This window comes from Carassius carassius, chromosome 19 (genome assembly GCF_963082965.1).
Source record: "Carassius carassius chromosome 19, fCarCar2.1, whole genome shotgun sequence".
Lineage (NCBI taxonomy): Eukaryota > Metazoa > Chordata > Actinopteri > Cypriniformes > Cyprinidae > Carassius > Carassius carassius.
In genome coordinates, this window is record NC_081773.1 from 12,166,782 (window position 1) to 12,188,908 (window position 22,127).

Consider the following 22,127-nt stretch of genomic DNA (forward strand, 5'->3'; position numbering starts at 1 on the left):
GATGTAACGTAATATCCTGAGGGGGAGACTGGCTGCATGGTTTCTAGGGTAGAGAACAGAACAGGCCAGCAGAAAATACAGGAAAGTACACAGAGCTTCATAATGAACCAAAGGAGGTAAAATGTCTGTCAATTAGAAGACTGTAGGACCAAAGAGCAGTCAGAAAACACGTTGCCTGTAGACCATGGATGTAATTTGTGCAACCCCTGGTTGCGGACACTGGGTCGGGGCAAAAATGCATCCTAGCAGAAAAATAAAGTGCAAGTGAGATGGGACAAACGGTGTGTCTTTAGGCACAATTCACTTCATCAATAAATCACCATGGTAGAATATTTTAAGTTAATGCATGCTGGCCTCTTTCTGACAGTCTCCCATTCACTTCCATCACACTAGCAGTCAATGGACTTGCGCCTCCGAGCAGTAGCGTACATGCCCGGAAAGGCTATTTAAATGAAAAATGAGCGGCCTCATACACCGAGCTGCACCCAGCCAGTCGAAAAAACGATATGAAATAGAAGACATTCATTTGTGGTTGTGTGGAGCCATATTTACAATATATGCAAAGCTACTCCATCTTTATTCCCCACCCCTCCAGCGCTTTCATTGTGCTGTTTTGTCAGGCCCTCAGTCTCAGGATACTTTTTTTTTTCCCTTGAGCTCCTAAATCCATTTGATAACTTGAATTTCTTTAAAAAAAAATTTACTCTGTTTTTTTGCAAAAGTGCAGTTTAATGGGATTTGCATTCTGAGTGTGACATCATTTCAGAAACATCATTGCTCAAGGCTCTTAAGATGAGACAAAATCTCCCCATAAACTCCAACAGCCCTGTTGATATTATTTAAATGAATTAAATGCAATAAGCACGACGCTGAAAAGGAGGCCTTAAGGAATGCAAGCGGTTTTAAACCTCATTCTAATCGTGTACTGGTGCATTGTGGGATGGTTTTCACAATTTGATACATTTCTGGAGTGCTGTCTGCCAGGCAAGTAAGAAAGTATTTCTTTAAAAGGGCAAACAAGAACCACTGTATGACAGAAAACATGGCGCCTTTCTGTCTGACCAGTCCTTAAAGGGAAGACCACAGAAACAAAGCATTGTGGGCACAGTGGATGGTCTGGCTCTATGTCCCAGATTCATCATGGACAAAAGAAAACATATGACAAAGTGAGACTGTGAGATGCATTATGTACAACCCGAATTCCGGAAAAGTTGGGACGTTTTTTAAATTTTAATAAAATGAAAACTAAAAGACTTTCAAATCACATGAGCCAATATTTTATTCACAATAGAACATAGATAACATAGCAAATGTTTAAACTGAGAAAGTTTACAATTTTATGCACAAAATGAGCTCATTTCAATTTTGATTTCTGCTACAGGTCTCAAAATAGTTGGGACGGGGCATGTTTACCATGGTGTAGCATCTCCTTTTCTTTTCAAAACAGTTTGAAGACGTCTGGGCATTGAGGCTATGAGTTGCTGGAGTTTTGCTGTTGGAATTTGGTCCCATTCTTGCCTCATATAGATTTCCAGCTGCTGAAGAGTTCGTGGTCGTCTTTGACGTATTTTTCGTTTAATGATGCGCCAAATGTTCTCTATAGGTGAAAGATCTGGACTGCAGGCAGGCCAGGTTAGCACCCGGACTCTTCTACGACGAAGCCATGCTGTTGTTATAGCTGCAGTATGTGGTTTTGCATTGTCCTGCTGAAATAAACAAGGCCTTCCCTGAAATAGACGTTATTTGGAGGGAAGCATATGTTGCTCTAAAACCTTTATATACCTTTCAGCATTCACAGAGCCTTCCAAAACATGCAAGCTGCCCATACCGTATGCACTTATGCACCCCCATACCATCAGAGATGCTGGCTTTTGAACTGAACGCTGATAACATGCTGGAAGGTCTCCCTCCTCTTTAGCCCGGAGGACACGGCGTCCGTGATTTCCAACAAGAACATCAAATTTGGACTCGTCTGACCATAAAACACTATTCCACTTTGAAATAGTCCATTTTAAATGAGCCTTGGCCCACAGGACACGACGGCGCTTCTGGACCATGTTCACATATGGCTTCCTTTTTGCATAATAGAGCTTTAGTTGGTATCTGCTGATGGCACGGCGGATTGTGTTTACCGACAGTGGTTTCTGAAAGTATTCCTGGGCCCATTTAGTAATGTCATTGACACAATCATGCCGATGAGTGATGCAGTGTCGTCTGAGAGCCCGAAGACCACGGGCATCCAATAAAGGTCTCCGGCCTTGTCCCTTACGCACAGAGATTTCTCCAGTTTCTCTGAATCTTTTGATGATGTTATGCACTGTAGATGATGAGATTTGCAAAGCCTTTGCAATTTGACGTTGAGGAACATTGTTTTTAAAGTTTTCCACAATTTTTTTACGCAGTCTTTCACAGATTGGAGAGCCTCTGCCCATCTTTACTTCTGAGAGACTCTGCTTCTCTAAGACAAAGCTTTTATAGCTAATCATGTTACAGAGCTGATATCAATTAACTTAATTAATCACTAGATGTTCTCCCAGCTGAATCTTTTCAAAACTGCTTGCTTTTTTAGCCATTTGTTGCCCCCGTGCCAACTTTTTTGAGACCTGTAGCAGGCATTAAATTTTAAATGAGCTAATTAAGTGGATAAAAGTGTAAAATTTCTCAGTTTAAACATTTGCTACGTTATCTATGTTCTATTGTGAATAAAATATTGGCTCATGTGATTTGAAATTCCTTTAGTTTTCATTTTATCAAAATTTAAAAAACGTCCCAACTTTTCCGGAATTCGGGTTGTATTCCTCGTGCATTATTGAAATACTTTTTTCCTTTTTAATACTATAAAGCTGTTTTTACACAATTTGTATTATAAAATGCGCTAGGCCTACATAAATAAAGGTGACTTGACGTGTTTCAGGACAATGCGAGTTATACACACATTTAAAAGGATAGTTCACTCAAACAGTACAGTAAAATTGTAATTTACTCATCCTAAAGTCATTCCAACCTTACTGTCTTTCATGAAACAGCAAAAAGAAATATAGCATAATGTACAATCGGTATATATTGTATATATTGAAAATAGATACAGACTAGATTTGTCCTGTAATTTATCTAAATACAACCGCTTAGTGTGAGGAACAAATAGAAATTTCACACATTATTTACATAAAATTATATTTTCTGTTCCTTTTGATTGTACACTTCCATGGAGAATCTTGGTTTTGTTTTTTGTTTTTTTTGAAAGAAAGAAATACTTAGATGCATTAAATTGATCAAAAGTGACAGAAGACACTTATAATACAAAAAAGGTTTCTGTTTTAAATAAATACTATTGTTTTGAATTTTCTATTCATCAAAAAAAGCACAAAAAAACAGCTTTGGCATCACAGGAGAAAAATTTTATTTGAAAATATTCTAAATCAGCTTATTTAAATTAGAAAACTTTTGCACAAGAACAAAATCAATTAGTGCAACCAACAAATACCATAAGGTCCAACCAACATGCAAAAAAAATAATAAAAAAAACAAGTAGCTTACAAAATTATTTCTTAAACTTATTCCAAAAAGTATTTTTTTTTTTTCATAATAAGACAGAACTTGTGAGATTTTTAATCATGGACACTCTTTAAGCCATTGACCCATAAATAACTACTTTAGTGTTCAAATAAAAGAGAAAAGACAAAATAGATTGAGTACAGACTTCTTATTTTGAGATGAATTATCCCTTAAGTACATAACACCCATATATACTCCTTCAAAGAGCTGCTCTGTTTGTGCTTGAAGAGCTTGTAAGCAGACTGACTTCAGTCAGTAAGAAGATTGCGGCAAATTGAGGTCCGCACATGACTGCTCATAAAAATATCATCACTTGAAGTGCTAAACATATGTTCAGGGGAGCTGATGCAACTTAAAACGAAGTCAAACACCATATTTTATCCTTTCAGACAGAGCAACATCACTCTCTTGGTTTCAGTTTCCCTTGCTTTTTTCTTCCCACTTCGTTCGTTCGCTCTGCCCATGACCACATGTGAGAATCCCCGCTGCTTGTGTCCGTCTCAGAGATCTTTGAACCCTTTCAGTGAGGTTTAACAGGCTCAGAAAGACTTCAAAGTGAAACGACATCTCACGTTGGCTGAAAATGAGGTCCTAAATCCCTCATCAGAGGCGTTCTACCTACGTCCTGACCACAGCTGCCCATCCTAACACAGCATTAACCCACATCTAATATCTAGTTTCACCTCCTTCGCTTCTGCTGCCAATATAATCTACCCAACCCACTGTGCCGTCAAACTGTTCCCTTCTATCTAGCTTGTGATTGCTGGACTCGGAGCTCCAGTGTCCCATTGAGAGTGGGAACCAGGACAAATGTTCACATGGGACGCTGTGTGCAGATTATGCACACGACAAAGATAAGGAGAATAAAGAACTAATCCATAAGAAGCATGCCACGTTTCCTCCACAGAGGCACAATCTCACTGCTTCATTATAATGTGACACCATGTTCTTAAACCAGCTATGGATAATCCCACTTCTTGTACACCTCTGTCTGTCTGGGACTCATCCATAACTCGCGCAAGTTAACAAGAAAGCCCTGTTTCTGTGTCAAACATTCCCTCTTAGGTGCACAAAGACCTCACTTCAAACATTTTTATGATACAAGCTCCAAAACTTGGAGATCCGCAGAGTTAACCTTGTTTGCCATGTTCCAACAGCATTTTATCCATGCAAGAGAGAAAAGAGCAAATGCGCAAACATGCTCGCACAAAGTGGTGCATTGTACTTGAATAAACACCTGTGATGCCAGACACGGCTGGCCGAGAAGGATAACAAGCACAGGGCAGAAAATCCACTGGACGTGCTCCACTTAAATCAAACCGAGGCAAGGACAGACACACACAGACACCCTCCAGGAAACGATGGGGAAGTGCAATTACCATAAAAATCACTCTCGCTCTACAATATAGTCATAATAATACCTGAGAGCTTTATCTTTCAACCCAGCAGGCACAGATACTGTAAATGTCATAGGAGGTGATAAACGAAGTCAGACAGCAGAGGCCCCTTCATAAGACTCTTGTTGAGGCCTGAACGCACCTCTCAACACAAGTGGCTTTGACCTCCACATGACAAGCACTGCAAATAGCATCATGGAAGAGATATTTAACAACTTTGCTAGTAAAAATGGGTCATTAAGGTTCACTGGTAAGGTTAACTAATTTATAGAGATTTTTTTTCCTTTGCTGTGCTACAAAGGGGTTGAATTTAGAGACGCAAGTGCAAGTATGCTGTTATAGCATCTATATGCTCAAGTCGGCACCAGTAGTGGCGTCTCTAAATTCAAGTACTTTTAATCAATGCAGTTAAAGCTACCGAACTGCTTCAGAATTCACCGTCTTCAGAGTTCAGACAATAAATGTCTTGAAATGTGTAGACTTTATATCTTGTGCTGTGAGCAATGTTACTGCTGTTATTGTCTCTGTTATTTTGATAACTATGGTTGTTCTTTCGGTAATGAATCTAGACTAATAGATATTTACCTTATACGCTACCATTCAAAGGCAAGTTCAAACCATCCAAATATTTGTTTATTCAGTAAGCATGCATTAAATTGATTAAAAGTGACAGTAAAGACACTTATGTTACAAACAATTTCTATTAAAAATACTGTTCTTTTCAACTTTTTCTAAGGTTTCATTAAAATATTACTGCACAACTTTTGATGTCACCTGTTAACACGTTCAAATAGAAAAAAATATTTTTAATTGCTGTTTTACTCAAAAATGCAATCTTAATGAACAAATGCATTATCGTTCAAAAGTCTCTTGAGCCTTTTCCATTAGGATGAGCTACACCTCTATTAGAGCGGCTTTATTAAGGCGCAGAGGTCAAATGCAGCAGTTGCATGCAGTAAGCAGAGCATGGTTCTTCACTAAAAGCTAAGGAGGCCAGAGCCTGGACAGTACACTGGTGGGAGACCATTTGTAAAAAAGTAACTAGCTGCTGCAACTAGTTTTAGTATGGCCAGCGGTGGGTGCTCAATCCCTGGCTTGAATGCCTGCAAAAAGTCCAAATATAACGACGCCGACTTTAGACTGTGAAAAGGAGCATCCTTCAGATGAGGCATTAAACTGGCCTCATGACATTCTGTGTTCATGAATTCCCCACCTCAGTTACGAATTTGACTAAAGTTTAAAAATTAATAGTTGACCCTAAAATTGTCATTATTTACTCACCTTCATGTCGTTCCAAACCTGGGTGACTTACTTTCTCCCACACAACACAAAATAGGAAGAAAATTCTCTATACAAAATCCACTGGACCTCACTGACTTTCTTTGCTTTGACAAATACATGAAACATTTTCAAAATATCTTCTTTTGTGTTTTGCAGAAAATTTTTTACAGGAGGATGTAATATAGCAAGAAAGCACGAAGTATGATATACATACCACAGTATATGCAGCGACAGCACTCATTTAATGATACGTCACACAGATAATCTGTGTCTGGTAATCATTGGTTGCACATCAGAAGGCCAGCAGCAAACAGGGTAAATGCTTGCAAATTGTTTGACTACTGCATTCAGATTGATGTGTATGTGACACTGAACACAGCTCTCAAATGAAACATGTCATGAGTGAACGCATTGTGTATGTGAATGAAGCCGTGAACCAGCCGTGAGAGTGCTGGTAATGAAGCAGGTCAGTGAAGTGTTGAGCGAATGAGGCGAAAGGGGTCTCCGGTCAGCACTGCAGTGCTAGGCTACTGACCTCCTGTTAAATAGAGACTCACACACTACCAAATGATTTAGTTTTATTTTATTTTTCACTCAATTTTCTAAAAGGCAATTTCCTCCAGGCCTCAGCTGCTGGGAACCCAGATGGATAGAAAAACCAAGAAGCCGGAAATCTTCAGGTGTCTTCTAGATTTATCAATTTGTGTGTCTCGTGTTGGGTTAAACAGACTAGTTGTTTTCATCAACCCACCGACAAGTCTATTCAGAAAATGTTGTTTAGCTCACCTCTAATACACGCATATGTAAGTGCACGGCACTTGTGAAGAAAGCATCCTGCATTAGGCACTGAAGTCTGCATTAGCGTGTGCTTTTTAAAATGCTGATGCATTAGCCAATGTGAGGCAAAAAAGCACTTATAAGGCCAACACAGGCAAGCCAGTCATTAGGACTGAGCATTCTGCCCCTTCCTCCTTAATGGATGTATCACACAAACAGAAGAGTAAAGGCTATTCTGTGGCCCATCCCTGTAATTGGTAACAATTTAGCCCTCCACAGCCACTCCATCTTTGGTTTCAAAAGGAAGCCTGCCGCTGCACACAATGGGTGAGAGAGCCGTCCTGTGTTTAACATGGATTCATTTCTTTCAAGAGACGAGCACAGTGTGAACCTATAGTTATCCATTCAGAGTATTTTCAGTGCTGAAGCAAAAGCTTCAACCCTGAAGATAAGACAGTTCATGGATTTTGCAGTTAGCTGTTTATTATAGCGCTACGAAGCACTTTTCCTTTTGTTGGGCCAGGGTAGTTCTCCTCTAGACTCTGGGTCAGGGTCTTAGATGAATCAGAGAGCGTGTGCTAGGCTGCCTTTATGGACACACAAACAATATGAACTGAGCAATATCCTTGGGACACGGAAACAGGTGGTGTTGGATACTACGGTCCACTACACACTGCATGTATACAAAGACAGGACATCTGACGCTCAACATGACTCAAAATTGGGTCCTAAATATAATTTTTTTAAAAAGGGTCCTAAATATAATTAAAAGGTCTGGGCCTGATTCAAAACATGTGTGACTGCACATGCGATTCCTTTCATGCAGATGTAAACGGTTACATTTGATGGATACTTAAAACACACAAGAACCTGGAGTCAGGGGCAAAGGTCCAGCGCATAGGCAATCCCATATATCAGTCGAATCCTGATTTATGGTACACGGTCCTGAGCAAGACAATGTTTACTAGGTCTGCATGATGAAAATAAAACCGAAATCTTTACTTTGCTCTATAATGTGCAATGGCAGCACTTTACAAAAAAGTGAAGCATTAAGGACTCCTTCAATAAAATAAAATAAAATAAAAACTGTGGTTGGCCATTTACAGACTGATTATTCCTTACAAATCAAGTGGTTCTTGGCCAGAGTAAGATACAAATGCAGTCCAGAATTTATATTCCGAAAAAGACAAAAGTCTGGTTGGAATGACTACTGTAGCTTCACTATAAAGCACAACATACATGCAAACACAGCCAATCAGTGCTCTCTCTTTCCTCTCCGGCAGGAGCATACAGGCCACACAACCATCTGCTGCTCTGCTCAGCACTGTTCTCTGCATCAATAATCTATGAACCCATCTAACACTTTGCTCTTTACTGTGCAACACAAAGGTGAGACTGAAAGAATGACGTCTACACATCTCATACACACATTTTAAATATTCATTGTGCCCAGTTATGTTGCAAAGCCTTTATAGAGGATGACACATACAGATGTATGTGGAATACAAACACACTGATTACACACACCAACATGCCAGATCCAAATCTTTAGCAATGATTTTACTTAAAACACTGCGACAACCAGTAACAGACATTTAAATACATTCTAGCTTCTTGGCTTTCCTCTTAGTTCATTACTATATTTAAAATAATTTTAAAATAATAATGGATTATTATAAACAAGTAATTATATGATTTAATATAATAATTTATATTATTACATTTATGTTTTATTGTATTGACAGTCATAGTTTCTTTTTCATATTACTAGCTCTTTATCAATTCAATTATAAAACTCCCTTGCACATTTTAGGATGGGGCCCCCCAGGGAGGATTTTTGTAACAAAAATGATGAGAAATCCTGCTTTAGATATAAAACATAGAGCCCAGATGCAGACCCCTGATCTAGCGTATTCAAAAGTAACCAAGAAGTTGGTAGATAAGAGTAGAAAAACCTATATCCTGGCTAGTACACTATGCCTATGGAGTCATGAGCCTCCAAATGTTGTTTATATACTCTATGCCGGTGGTTCTTAACCTGGGGTCCGGGACCCCCTAAGGGGGACACCAGCATCACTCGCGCGCACACACACACACACACACAGAGGTCAGAGATCGCTGATTGGACTGCACACACACAAACCTCTTGTCCCCATGATTTTCATTAATAAAATAGCCTAGATAACAGATCGCTGTAAAATTGCTGTTTTTGAAGTAATTGTTTGTACAGAGATGTGCGCAGACGCAGCACGCAGGTACTGTTACGAACAACAACAAGTTGTTGAAATACATGCTGTAATTCATTCAAAAAATTAAAAAAAATGTGGTCTTACAGCAATATTTCATCTCTGTATATGATTTAAAATGGGCATAGCCCATTTGGTAAAATATTGTGCTGCAATGAGCGATGCCAATTTAACTCGTCAATAACTTGGCAAATTACCATGGAGTAAGCGGGATGTGCATTTAAAATCCTTTAATGCACGACTAGCCATTGCTTATCCCTTATTTAGGAAAAAAGGTTGGGAACCACTGCTTTATGCTATGGAGGCATTTCTTATTACCAAAACAAGAAACAAAACACTTTCCAAAAACTGCTTCTTGTTTTATTGTATAAAACAGTGCAGAAGATAAATGGGGGAGGCTATATCACCAGAGCCATACAACAGGGATACTTCCCCTCAGCTTTCACTTAATCCTGAGACAGAGGAAACAGTCAATGTCATTAGAACCACAGGCAGAGGAAGTGCCCAACAGATTCAAATTGTCAGCAGTGATTCGTGCTGCATACTTTGAATGTAGCTATAGCGATTATTGATCTGGCTATTTCATTTACTAGTACATTTCAGTCTAGATAAAATGTAATCGGAGTTTCCACTTGCTTATTTTACTGTATCATCAGAAAGGGAGAAAAGACAACAAAACAACTCCTCAATTTCTCTTCATCTTAAAGTGAGTCTTTATATTGTATTCATCAATCAAGACATTTGTTCCCTAAAAATCAAAGTGACATTGCTTGCATCATACAAGCTGAGCAACATGAACAATACTTTTACATATTTAGTCTAAGTTGCCCTGTATAAGCATTTCAGATCATGTTTCATTCTTCCAGCAGGAGAGCATAAAGGGGTCTCGAGGAGCTTTAAATTACATTTGCCACAAACAGCTTAATGATCCCAAATTTATGACCAATGCTGCACTACTTCAGAAGTAACTTCACCTGGAGTCTTTCACAGAGTAAAAAAAAGAGCAAGGTAAAAATGGGTGAAACAGAATTGTCCGAGTGTGTAGCGAGTGCGAACAGGACTGTGTTAGGCCCCATTTCCACCTGGAATTGTAATGCGTTTTAGAATATCCAATCACAAGTGATCAGTGCTAAATACAGGTGGATACGGGGTCTAAAGTGCTTTGTGATTGAATCACTGAAACCATATGTGTATGCATTCAAAAACGCAAGCGATCACATCACATTTGCAGTGGAAATACTACAGTCCTGAATGCTTCACTGCCTGAAGTGAAGCTCTGCCTACTCGCTGCCCACACATGATCATTCTTAGACATGTTAAGAGAAGGTGCATCAATCTACGCCATTGAAATGTTGCAGAATTATATATGTAAAAAAAAAGAGACTGCAGTTGAATTTGCCATTGCCCTCCTTATCTTTTTCACTCACTTTCTTTTCCACGCAACATGGGTTCATATATTCAGTAGAATTCACATTACATACTCCTGTAAAAGTGATGTAGAGTGATGAAACAAGAGGGGAGTATCTTGACAAAATCTAAGCATAAGTGATAACGGAAGATGCATCTTTAAATGCTAAAAAGGGTATAGTTCACCCAATAATTAAAATTCTGGCATAAAATACTTGAAGTCTGACACAAAAGAGAAGAAATAATTGAATAAAGTAATTATTTTGGCTTTCTTTGTGTAGAAAAAGCATTCTTGTAGCTTCATGAAATTAAAGTGCCCCATTATACAATTTTTAAGTTTGCTAATATTCATAAACGGCTCTGTAAACCCCTCCTTTCCGTGAGCCCTCACTGCTGTGATTGGTCAGATGGCGTAGTCCTTTGTGATTGGTCCAGAGCAGTAGAGATATCTCTCTATGGGTCTGGATTGGTCTACCACGTACAGCGCGTGTCAGAAAGAAACGCCAATTGCGCCAATTGTAAGCCATTACAGAATGACAGCCCTGGAGACTTGTTAATACATAGCAAATATTATATGTATTGTATCTTACTAATTCAAGCTGGAGTCTGATGATGAAATGGTTGAAGTGGTTGATTGACAAGAGACTGATTCACAAGCACAACTGGAGCAGGACATTTCTCAGTGTCAAATGCAAATATGTTACTTCGTGACGTAGAGCCGTAACAGTATAAGATTAAAATTCCTGACGACTCGTTTCAGTGTTTGCGAGATAGTTTATGTTAACACACAGTTACATTACACAGTGCATGAACGGTAATAGCTGAAAAGACATAATGGGGCACTTTAAGGTTGAACCACTGTCACATGGAATATTTTAATGACTTTCTTTTTACATTTTTGGGACTTGAATATGACAGTTGTATTGCTGTCAGAAAGCTCACAGATTTCACCAAAAATATCTTCATTTGTGTTCCAAAGATGAACGAGTTAGTGAGTGAGTAATTAATGACAGAATTTTCATTTTTCGGGTGAATTATCCTTTTAATAGCATCTCAACTGACCACTTGTGATTCGATCACTAAAAACACATCTTAATACCAGGTGTGAAGAAAGCCCTAAAACTATACTTAATTTAGGATATAATTTATACAAGTTGGACATGTTTTAAATCCTTGAACATGGTGATTACACAATTACAGCCCGAAATCTATATATAAAGTTACTGAACCCTTAAAATCTTTGGCAAATGCTGGTTTTGAATGCAGTGTAGTCTAATAGAAGCAATTAGCCCCAGCAGGAAAGTTGCCCAAGACCAAAAAAAAAAAGATGCTGTCCAGGAGTGTCCTACTTACGGTCAATCGCTCAGAACAGTACAATCTTTGTGTCTACTCAAGACCCCATCTTATCACTCTATCTATTCAATCAACCCCCACTCATAGACTGACCCACCTTTCCACTGTCCCTTGAGTGCCCTTGTAAATTATTCATGAGGGGGTTGCAGACAGCCCACTCCACCATTCCATCCATCAGTTCCGTGGACATGCTAAAAAATTTAGTGTTTGTGACCAGTCGACTTGATTGCGCTCCAACATCCCACCGGGATAGCCACTCGCGCCAGTTAAGCGTCTAGTCTAGCCACCCACAAACCCCCAGACTGTCTCGCTTCTGTGGATTATTTCTCCCTCCCTACCCCCTTTCCATAGCTCCCTTTGTATGGACACACTTTAAAGCACTAAATCATTATATGTCGAATGATGACTGGTACTTGTCAAAGACAACCCAATGTAACCTCAAGCTAAACTTGAGTGTCTTGAGTGAATGACAGCTTTTATCTTTTAACTCAAAATCTCCATCTCCATGTTTGTGCATACAGCACAACATTAGAAAGAAAGCTAATTAGTAATTAATTAGTCTCTTCTGACTGGCTTCCGTAGCAATTGTCAGTCACGTCCTGTCTTTGGATTGCAGTGTGTCCTAAAAGCAAAGTAAAAGCCTTTATCCTCTAATCCCTCATTCCTACGCCACCATTTTTGCCCATCCATTCTCTCCTTTGTTCTAAAGAAAAACAATCAGACAGCAGGCATCTGACCAGAGTTAATGAAGCCCTGCCAACACCGTGCTCCTGACTGACTGCTTTATTCTGTTGTTTTAAGTGCGATCACTCAGATTCCTTGGGTTTGCTAAACCAGTAATGGCAGTGTCTCTCAATAGAGTCAGGCTTTCGTCTACTTCCAAAAGCGGTTTTCAGGCATGACAGATGCTAATTATTAGGGTTGGCTCGATCACTGGTGTTCAGGACCTTCCCCAGAGGGACGTCAGGACTATTGGTAGTGCCTGGTATTAGGGGCATACAGGAACTCAAGATAAGTTAACATGAAAGAGTCAACAAACTTGAACTTAGGTTTTTTTCAAAATCCATAACCCAAAACTTTGCACCCTAACACCTTTCGACCTACATTCGCCAAACTGGTCACAGACATACAAACTATTCTGACTCAAAACTGCTGCAGTTTTTTCAACCTACTGTACATCCGTTTTCCAGTTGTGGAGTCTCATACAGGACAGGACACTTCCCATTGGTTTCCACTGAAAAGTATAGCTCCCAAGCTATATCCACCAAACTCAACCTGTTCTGGCTCAGATTGCTATATCTTTTCTGAGTATTTGGACTCACCAGAGTCTCAAACCAGAGCAAAATCCTATAGGTTTCCATTGAAAAGTTCTGACTGAAAGCTCCAAGAGGAGTTACAAGCTATGTCAAGCTCTCAAACAGAAGCAAATCCTTCTAAGTTTCCACTGAGAACTACTGATTTTAAATCCTCCTAGAAATCTCAAGCTATGTCCACTAAACTCTGCACAGTCTTTTAGCCTGTTCGGTCTCAGATTTCTATGCCTCCTCTTTAATTGATATTAATCATATAGAGCTACAATAACAGATCTGAATATGTATATTAATGATAACGAACACAACCTAATATTGTCAAAAACTCAAAACAGGGTTTTGACTGTCAAAATTGAAGATTTTTTTAATATTCACACTTTAGGAAGTGTTACTACAGAAGATATAAATGTTGTTAAATAGTCAATTATCTTGTGTCTTGTGTGGGTAGACGGAAGTGTTTCTGCGGGGTTGTGGGTGTTTGCTGTGTATGGGGGTCATGCAATTGTGTGTGTGCTCAGCTGTTGGGGGGAGGAGATCTTGAAGAGAAATTCAAAGAAGTGACTGCAACACTTAAAGCTACTTGAATGAGGCCCAACACGCAGGAAAAAAGCCTCAGTTTCTTGGTCAGCTCTTGAGAGAGGGTCTGTTTTCCTGTAAGTGTAGAAGAGCCAGAGGCAGGTACCAGGCACAGATCAGAGCCAACTACGGTAATCTTGTATAATAGCCAAGGGGACAGAAATGAGCTTACTAACCCCAACCCCCTGCTGCATGTTTCCATTATGTTTAGATCTAATCTGAGCCACTTCAGGCAACACACACCTACCTGCACAAACAAACAAACACAGAGAAGGAACCAAAAATAAACTATAAAGAACCTGAGAGGACACACACAAACAGGTGCAACACAATTTAAGCTGATAAAGTCTCACAGCAGTAGACCTGATAAAGACGAACAACTGGGAACTGACACCGCCACACTAAATGCCTTCTTGGACTTTAACTCATGATAGTACAACCAACTTCCAGCATTCCAAGGGATATAAAGTATACTATGAAGCTGTGGCTTATTTTGGACAGTTAACTGTATTTGACAACATAAAGCATGCAGAAACCTCATTCAATTCTCATACATTTTTAATCCAGAGCTTTGGAGTTGAACATTACGATGTTGATATGGTGAGTTCATCCAGGACATGTTGACTTTTAAGACACCATTTTAGGAGAATTTGAAGAGAATCAAGATAACATCAAAATAAATACTTGCTTTTAAGTTTAAATGTATGCACATATATTTGAACACTATAAATTCTATCCAGAATATGGGGTTAGCTGATGTAATATCGACTACAATATGTCAAAGACATTTCCCTACATATTTTCATAGAAAACTAGATCAAAAACCAACTTTTTTCTGTAGAATGGAAGTATAAAAACAGAGGCAACTTCACAACACAAAAAAGCCCAAACTGAAGAACAATTTGTTGGTTGTTGTGGTTTGTTTTTTCTTCAAAAAAATATACATGCAATCTCGCCTAAATAGAAGAAAATAGCAGGTGCAAATTAAATTTAACACCTGAAAGAGTAGGCTAATTCAAATTCCTTTTTATCTGTAACTGAAAACCTATACTTTCTGAAATGTAATTGCTTTTTTAAGTGTATATACAGATCTTCACCACGGTAATAATCCCCTGAAGCGTGGAAAATGAACAGTATGCCATGAATGTATAAACACGTGTAGCACTGGCCTCATCTCAAGGCAGCCCTGAACATACACAGGATGTGTCAGACATATGACAAATGCAGTCCTGGGACCCCACCCAGCAAGACGCTCGTAGCTAAACATTCATGGATCAGCATTCTGGAGCAACGGGTCACTCGGAAGTCAGGCAACTGAGAGCACCCCAACCACAGCAACATTCTCAGGGTTTTGAAGGACAACCATGTTCTACAACAGAGTGAAATGACTGACTGAAAAGCCATGGCAAGATACCATAGTGTTGTGTGGGAGGTGTAAATAGGCCCTTCAGTAAGAGTGTAATGATCATGTTCCTATGAACACACTGTGTATCTGTGCAATGTGTGTCTGTTTGTGTTCTACAAGAATCTTACACATCACTGGAACTCTTAACCCCATTGTGTTGAAGCTGAACACTGGGTGTAAACAGCTCTGATGCTGGTAGATTGAGAACATGGCAGGGTCAGAATAGAATGACCACTACAGTTTTGGCAGTCAGCTGGTGAGTCCTACCCCCTCTAACCAAATCAATCACAAAAAATATATTTTAAATTGTAATATATAATTGTATTTATTATGAGTTAGTATGTATAAATAAATTACCAATGTTTCCCACTTCAAATACAACTTCACCCCAGCAGTGATGGGATTGATAGCCACATTTTCTGGAACACCACACCTAAAATGCCTCTTCTACTTGGCATCACTGAAATGGGTGTCCTGAGGAATGACACCTGTTTCTGTGACATGCTATGTAGCCAGTCAGAAACACTGTCTGTAAATCATTTAGCTGACTTGGACAATGGGGGTTTTTGAGAATCAACCATCAAGGTTGAATTTACACCATCACTGCATCTGTTTTTACCACTTTTTTTTACCATATTTGCACAACCAGTGTAGTCTGATTCAATATACGAGCCAGTTCTTTCAATGTATCATCCAAAAGGACTCACGGTTTGAATCTAAGGCAATAGTTCTCAAATTGGGTTGCTGCAAATATCCGAAATGGGTTGCAGAATGACTTAACAGTAATTAATAAATAAAATATTCATTTATTAAAATGCTTTTTTAAATCAAGATGCTTAAAATAAATTAAATCAGAACATGCACTGATTTCATACAACAGAGGGTCTCTGAGTAAAACATTTAGAAACGCTGAACTTGCCTGAATGAACTCACTTACTAAACTGCAAGTTAGCATAACATTATCAACTTAAGGGTAGACTATGTGATTCCTAATTAGAAATAGGAGAAAATCTGTTTAAGGTGAATTTCTTCTTAATTACAAAATGGGTTTACAGCATGACATTTTCATGAGCAAAGCTAATTTAAAAAAATTGACCATTTTATGACCAATTTACATTTACTTAGCAAGCTATCTGTTAGTCATATTAGCCCATTTGACAGCAAAGCTTACCGTTTAAGAATAGCTCAGAACAAAATATCACAATAATGTGCAAAGGTTTTTATCAGACCTAGCAAAAGTCAGATAGGAATCTGCAGGGGGGTTTTGACAAGGGCATGCTAGCAAAACAGAGCTAGAAAAATTCCTAAAATTGCTTACAGCACCTTTAATTTCCTCTGTTTTATTAATAAAACCAAAATCCACTCAGTGAGGCTTTATTAAGCCCAGTCTGAGTGTCAGGAAATGAGAGCATTGGGGTTTTTTTGTGTGTGTGAAATCCATGCAGGGAAGCTAAGCTCGGCTAATTGTGCCCAAGTCAGTAGGAGGCTAATAGAGGCTTCAGACAAACACCTTGAATAATCTCTCTCTAGCACTCACTTTTTCCATTCTGTCATTCTCTTTATGACAGCTTCCTCTATAGTGTTCCATCAGCTGCATTAAAATGGATGAAAAGTAGTTAAATTTATCATACTATGAGGCTAGTGTGTTTCTCAAAATGGATAACATTGCTCATGTGGACATTTTTTGCATAAACAAACACTGCTATCAGACAAACACAGTAAAACTTTATCTAGCATAGACACATTAGCCTTATCTCCAGACCACAACACCACAAGTGTAACATCTTGATAAGCATGAACATTAAATTAGGCCGGGTGATAAACAATATCATATAGAGATTGTGATAAAACTGGTCTATCAATGAAAAGCTATTAAAATTTTTACTCGATATGGATTCATTGAAACAGCATTAAACACACACAACAGACATAAGCAAGACAACTGATTGATTGGTGTAGTTTCATCCACACAAACTGTAAATTAACTTATATTTTCATTTGATTACATTGGTTGATTAAACTATAAAAGTGTAATTACTTTGTTGCATTAGACACCATTTTTGATGATACGTTTGTATTAAACCATAAAACTCAGAACTCACAGGGCCCTAAACTAAAAGTTAGCCTACTCCATGGAGTTTAATTTTGACCAAACAGGCTATTTTGCCCTTCATTCTCAAGGACTAACAAAAATGTAGAAAAACATTTCCTTCCACATTAATGATAAACTAATATCAAAACAAATATCAATAGTGTGTTAATACTTTTGACAATATCGTCTAGCCCTACACACATGGTCCTATAAAAAGATATTTCCCAGGAGTCAGGAAAGCAAATTATGAATACAACAGTGACACTCCTATTAAAAAAAAAAAAAAAAGTACAAAAACTTTTTATAGTTGTGTTAACCGGTTTTGTGGCCCTATAAAATGTGTGTGAACGAAGAAGGTTTTTATGACCTCTCCTTCTGTTTTGCGAGCAGTTTTAGAGAATAACACATGAAAGGGAGGTGGGAAGATGTTCACTCAGAATGAGAAACTAAATATGTTCTGCTCCATTCGTGAAGGATTTGCTTTGCTCACTCAAATACAGCTCAACTGCATATGTGAATATGAAAATAAGCTGTTCGTACATTTCCTCAAAAACCGTTGAGTTCCCCTGAGCTCAAACCCACAGCGTTTTGAAGATCTTCTTTATTGAAATATAATAAAGGCATATCATTTAATAGAACCTCAACACTAAGGAACAGTACAAGTTTCTATCAAAGATGATCTAGGGAACTGGTGTGCTATAGTAACACAAAAGTTCAAAAATGGTACAAATTAACTGTACTTCTCGCACTCATTTGATCAAATCATCTTGCTGAGAGCAAACGCAAAAGCATGCAACCTCATTGATGCCATTTCTTTTTTACATCAAAAGTTAGAAGAAAGCCAACAGTAGCCAATGCTCTATTCTCACCCAGGCCCCTCTCTGCAGAACTAACATGCCTCTTGTCCAGGATGGTACAGCCATCTGTTGCTTGTTTGGAGGTAGAGAGTTTGTGTGAATGAGTATGATGGTTTTTGCTTGTGTGATGAGGAAAAATACGAATGGGGGAGGGATTACGTAGTAGAATATGTAAATGTACACATTAATGGTTTTCTCTGTGACTGACACTAGGGGAAAGACTGTGAGTGAGCACTGACAGCAGCTTAAAAAGTGTTTTGCATGACGAAAAGAGTGTTAATTAATAAAATAAGACTTTTCTTTCCTGACTCCCCTTATCTACACGGATATGGGGATACAGTCGGATGGGGTAAGGTTAATACATGGAAGTCCAAGCTCAATGTCATCTTAACCTACTGTAATTTAATTGGCAAAACATGCTTTCTCACAACAAAAACACAGCTCCGGCTGTCCAGCCGTTTTTGAGTGTATAACCTATAGTGTCATCATCAACAGAGATACAATATGACTAACACACTGTGCTTGTTAACCCAATGACACACTATGGCATCACACAGGTGAGTCTGAAATGAATCCAGGTGTGTGTGATGTCTGGCTTGTAAGGACATTGTGCGTTTCAGTGTCATAAACTTGTAAGGACACAGACTTGTCTTTGCCCTCAAGCAGTAGGTCAAGATTTTAAACTGTTGTTATAAGGTTTAAAACGGCACTTGAAAAGTTTTTGTGTAGGCCTACATTGAGCTGTTATTCATCACAATCAGTATTTTTATTGTTATATATTGCCATAAGCAGTAGTAGTAGCAGTAGTAGTTCAAAATCTCTTGAGAAGTTCATATTTATGAGTGGGAAAGTCATAATGATTACAGTGTCATGCGGGTTCAAATCACCTTGGTCAATGTATGCTACCTTTTCTACAGACAAATACAGCAAAGTTTATAAAACACAAAATGACAAATAGAGAATGTGCATCAGGTGTGTTTTTGCATCTTTTATGTGTATATTCAATTTATGAAGGTGCTATCTCATAAATACAGACTTTCCTAAATGAACCATATCTACAGAAATTTCATAACACAGTCAACATGACAGCACCCATAGGAGGGCAACCCACTCCATGTCAATAAAATCAGATTTTTCCAGAACACTGACAAGCCTCAAGTCTTTATATAATGTTATTCATATAACTGTAAATCTATTTTTTAAAGTGTTAATTTCTTTGAAATTAAACACTAATAAGCCAAAAAAGAATTTAAAAATATATTGGGTGCACTTTTAAGAGTGAAATTGTGTGTATTGCCCTCAAATCAATCAAATCAAATTCAAATCAATGCCCCAGTGTTTAGTTGATTTAAAGCCCCCCATAAATGAATGTTAATCTGGGCTTTCTAAAATAACATTAACCCCAAACAAACCCCCACTCATCTGACCAGAGCTGTTGAGACCCAGCTGTCTCATGTTTGTCAACACATGGATAACAAGTTAGTGATGCTTGGTCAATCAGCAGCCACCATTACATCCATGTTAAACATGCAAATAGATTTAAAAACAATTGACATCTCACATTCAAACCATGCTCATACAGAATCTACACCTTTTCATCACAACGAGGTGCATCCCATTATCCACATGTACAATAATCTTGAATATTTGGCTACATGTTTGCATTCTGGTATGTAGCCAGAATGACAGCTTTAAGAGGTTTTACGGAATACACAGAATCATAAGAAACCTTTTCAACATCTAACATCACACTAAGAAAACTTTCAATACCCTTCATCAATTTACTATCACTCTGTGTTTAAGTGCTGACTGGACCACATCGAAGACTACTTACTATTCCAGTATGTACTAATTGCATAGAATTATAACTTGGGTTAGGTACATGTATCCAGTCATGGAAACGTCTCGAAGTAGACGAGGAAAGAAAGTCGAGCATCACCAGATGCAGCCTATACGTCAATGTATCATCTCAAATACAAGGACCATTAATCAAAAATGATACAAAACTGCAACAAGTTCGTGTAATTAATTAGAAGGGCATCTTATTATTCAGCTCTTATTAATCAGCTCTGGGGTAATTAAACGGGGGGGGGGGGGTCACAAAATCATGAATAGGTATGTAATAAAAACATAACTTACCCAAAACCGCAAAGGCTATAGTAAACCATTTGATATCCATAGTTCTACTGTTTCTGCACTGCCGATTAAGTCCAAATATTGCAAAGAAAAAAAAAATGCAAATGTGGTTATAAATTCCTAATCGTCACTCAGCCCTTCAGAAATCAGTCCGGATGGAGTTCTGAATGCGTACACCTGTTCGGACCGCGTGAAAGTGCGTATACCGACTCCACAACGATTCAGTCTCTCCCGAGTCAAATGCGTCTTTTGTGGTTAAAAGACGGGTGTCCAGCCTCCGAACAACAGCCGTGTTTGTTAAGAAGACGCTTGTGCAATTGAAAAAATCCTTTGGATGGCTGCCTCCGATAAATTACATCCGCCGTTCACGAATGAATCCCAACATAGTGATTTGAACGGTGGGATGGATCGGAGCTCTCTCGTGCCGCTCTCCAGTTCCCAGCGCGAACAGCCCACGCGTGGAGGAGGAGTGAGACCAGCTCGTCCAGTTCGCGTCAAATCACCGGCTTACTGTGGTCGTGGATAAACTTGGGGTAGGTTGGTCAGACTGAAGAGCAGATGTGGTGCTTCTGTCTGTTCTCCGTGAAGAGCAATACGGTGATGCTGCCGCTCCCGTGATCACCTTCAGCTCTTCTCTATTGTCACAAAGAGGCGGCCCAGCCCATCTCTTACTTTCAATCATGGGCTGGTGCCTGGGGATAGCAAATGAGGGAATCCTACAGAGACCGGTCAATTAAATCTACTTTAGACCGTTTTGGATGGCTAAATCACTTTTTTTTATCAGTATTATGTTGCCTAGATTCAGTTGTCACTAGCGACGGTGCAGTTTATCCTGAATTAGAAGCGCAAGCGCCGTTTACTTTGATAGAAGTCCAGACGAATCGTATATCGCATATGCTTATCATTAAGAATTGCAATTTACGTGTGCGTTTTAGTTTGAACGATAGCCTACTCAAGTTCATTTACAGTCTGTTTGACATTATCCTCGAATAACCTTTAAACAGCGCATGCTTCGCATGTTACGTAGCGTGTTGCACGAAATTACACGCTACCAGTAATCTCCACTGGTTTAGAGGAGAGCAGCGAGCTCTGTAAACTGTCACTCCTGTGAGGTGTATTGTTGGTGTTATTATGTTGTTTACATACGCCGCCGCAGGTGAAAGTTCTAATTATGGGAATTTGAAATTGTATATCCTGCTGTCCTGCATTTGCGCTTTCAAACTATCGCCCCTCCCACCTACCGGTAGCCTACGTAACTCCGCCCTCTTGGCGTAATGCCATACTGAACCATCAGGTAACAACTGCCCCCTAGTTTAGAAACCAGTGCCTAAAGAATAACAAGTATTATGGGGATTGGGGAAATTTATGTTTTTACACATTCTGTTTAATGTTTCAGATTTCTATTACAAATAAATGCTGTTTTTTTGGGGAGGGGGGGGGGGGGTCTGTTTATCAAAGAATCCTGCAAAAACAAACGTGAATGTTTTCAATGCTTATATAGCCTAAAAATAAGGGATGTTTCATAAGCAGCAAACATATTAGAATGATTTCTGAAGGATCGTGTGACACTGACACAGCTTTGCATCATAGCTAGCCTTTATAAATTATATATATATATATATATATATATATATATATATATATATATATATATATATATATATATATATATATATATAGCTATTAAAATAAATAACAAAATATATTAAAATAAACCAATTATTTTAAATTGCAA

At 38.6% G+C, this 22,127-nt stretch overlaps 1 protein-coding gene across 1 annotated transcript in view; it reads right to left on the reverse strand.

Moving 5' to 3' along the window:
- Positions 1-21,106, reverse strand: part of LOC132095082 (immunoglobulin superfamily member 3-like) — a 155,362-nt gene extending 134,256 nt beyond the window's left edge. Inside the window, exon 1 of the mRNA XM_059499835.1 lies at positions 20,396-21,106. Coding sequence (XP_059355818.1) covers positions 20,396-20,435 — 40 coding nt within the window. The 5' untranslated portion in view covers positions 20,436-21,106. The remainder of the gene's footprint in view (positions 1-20,395) is intronic.
- Positions 21,107-22,127: the final 1,021 nt, after the last annotated feature.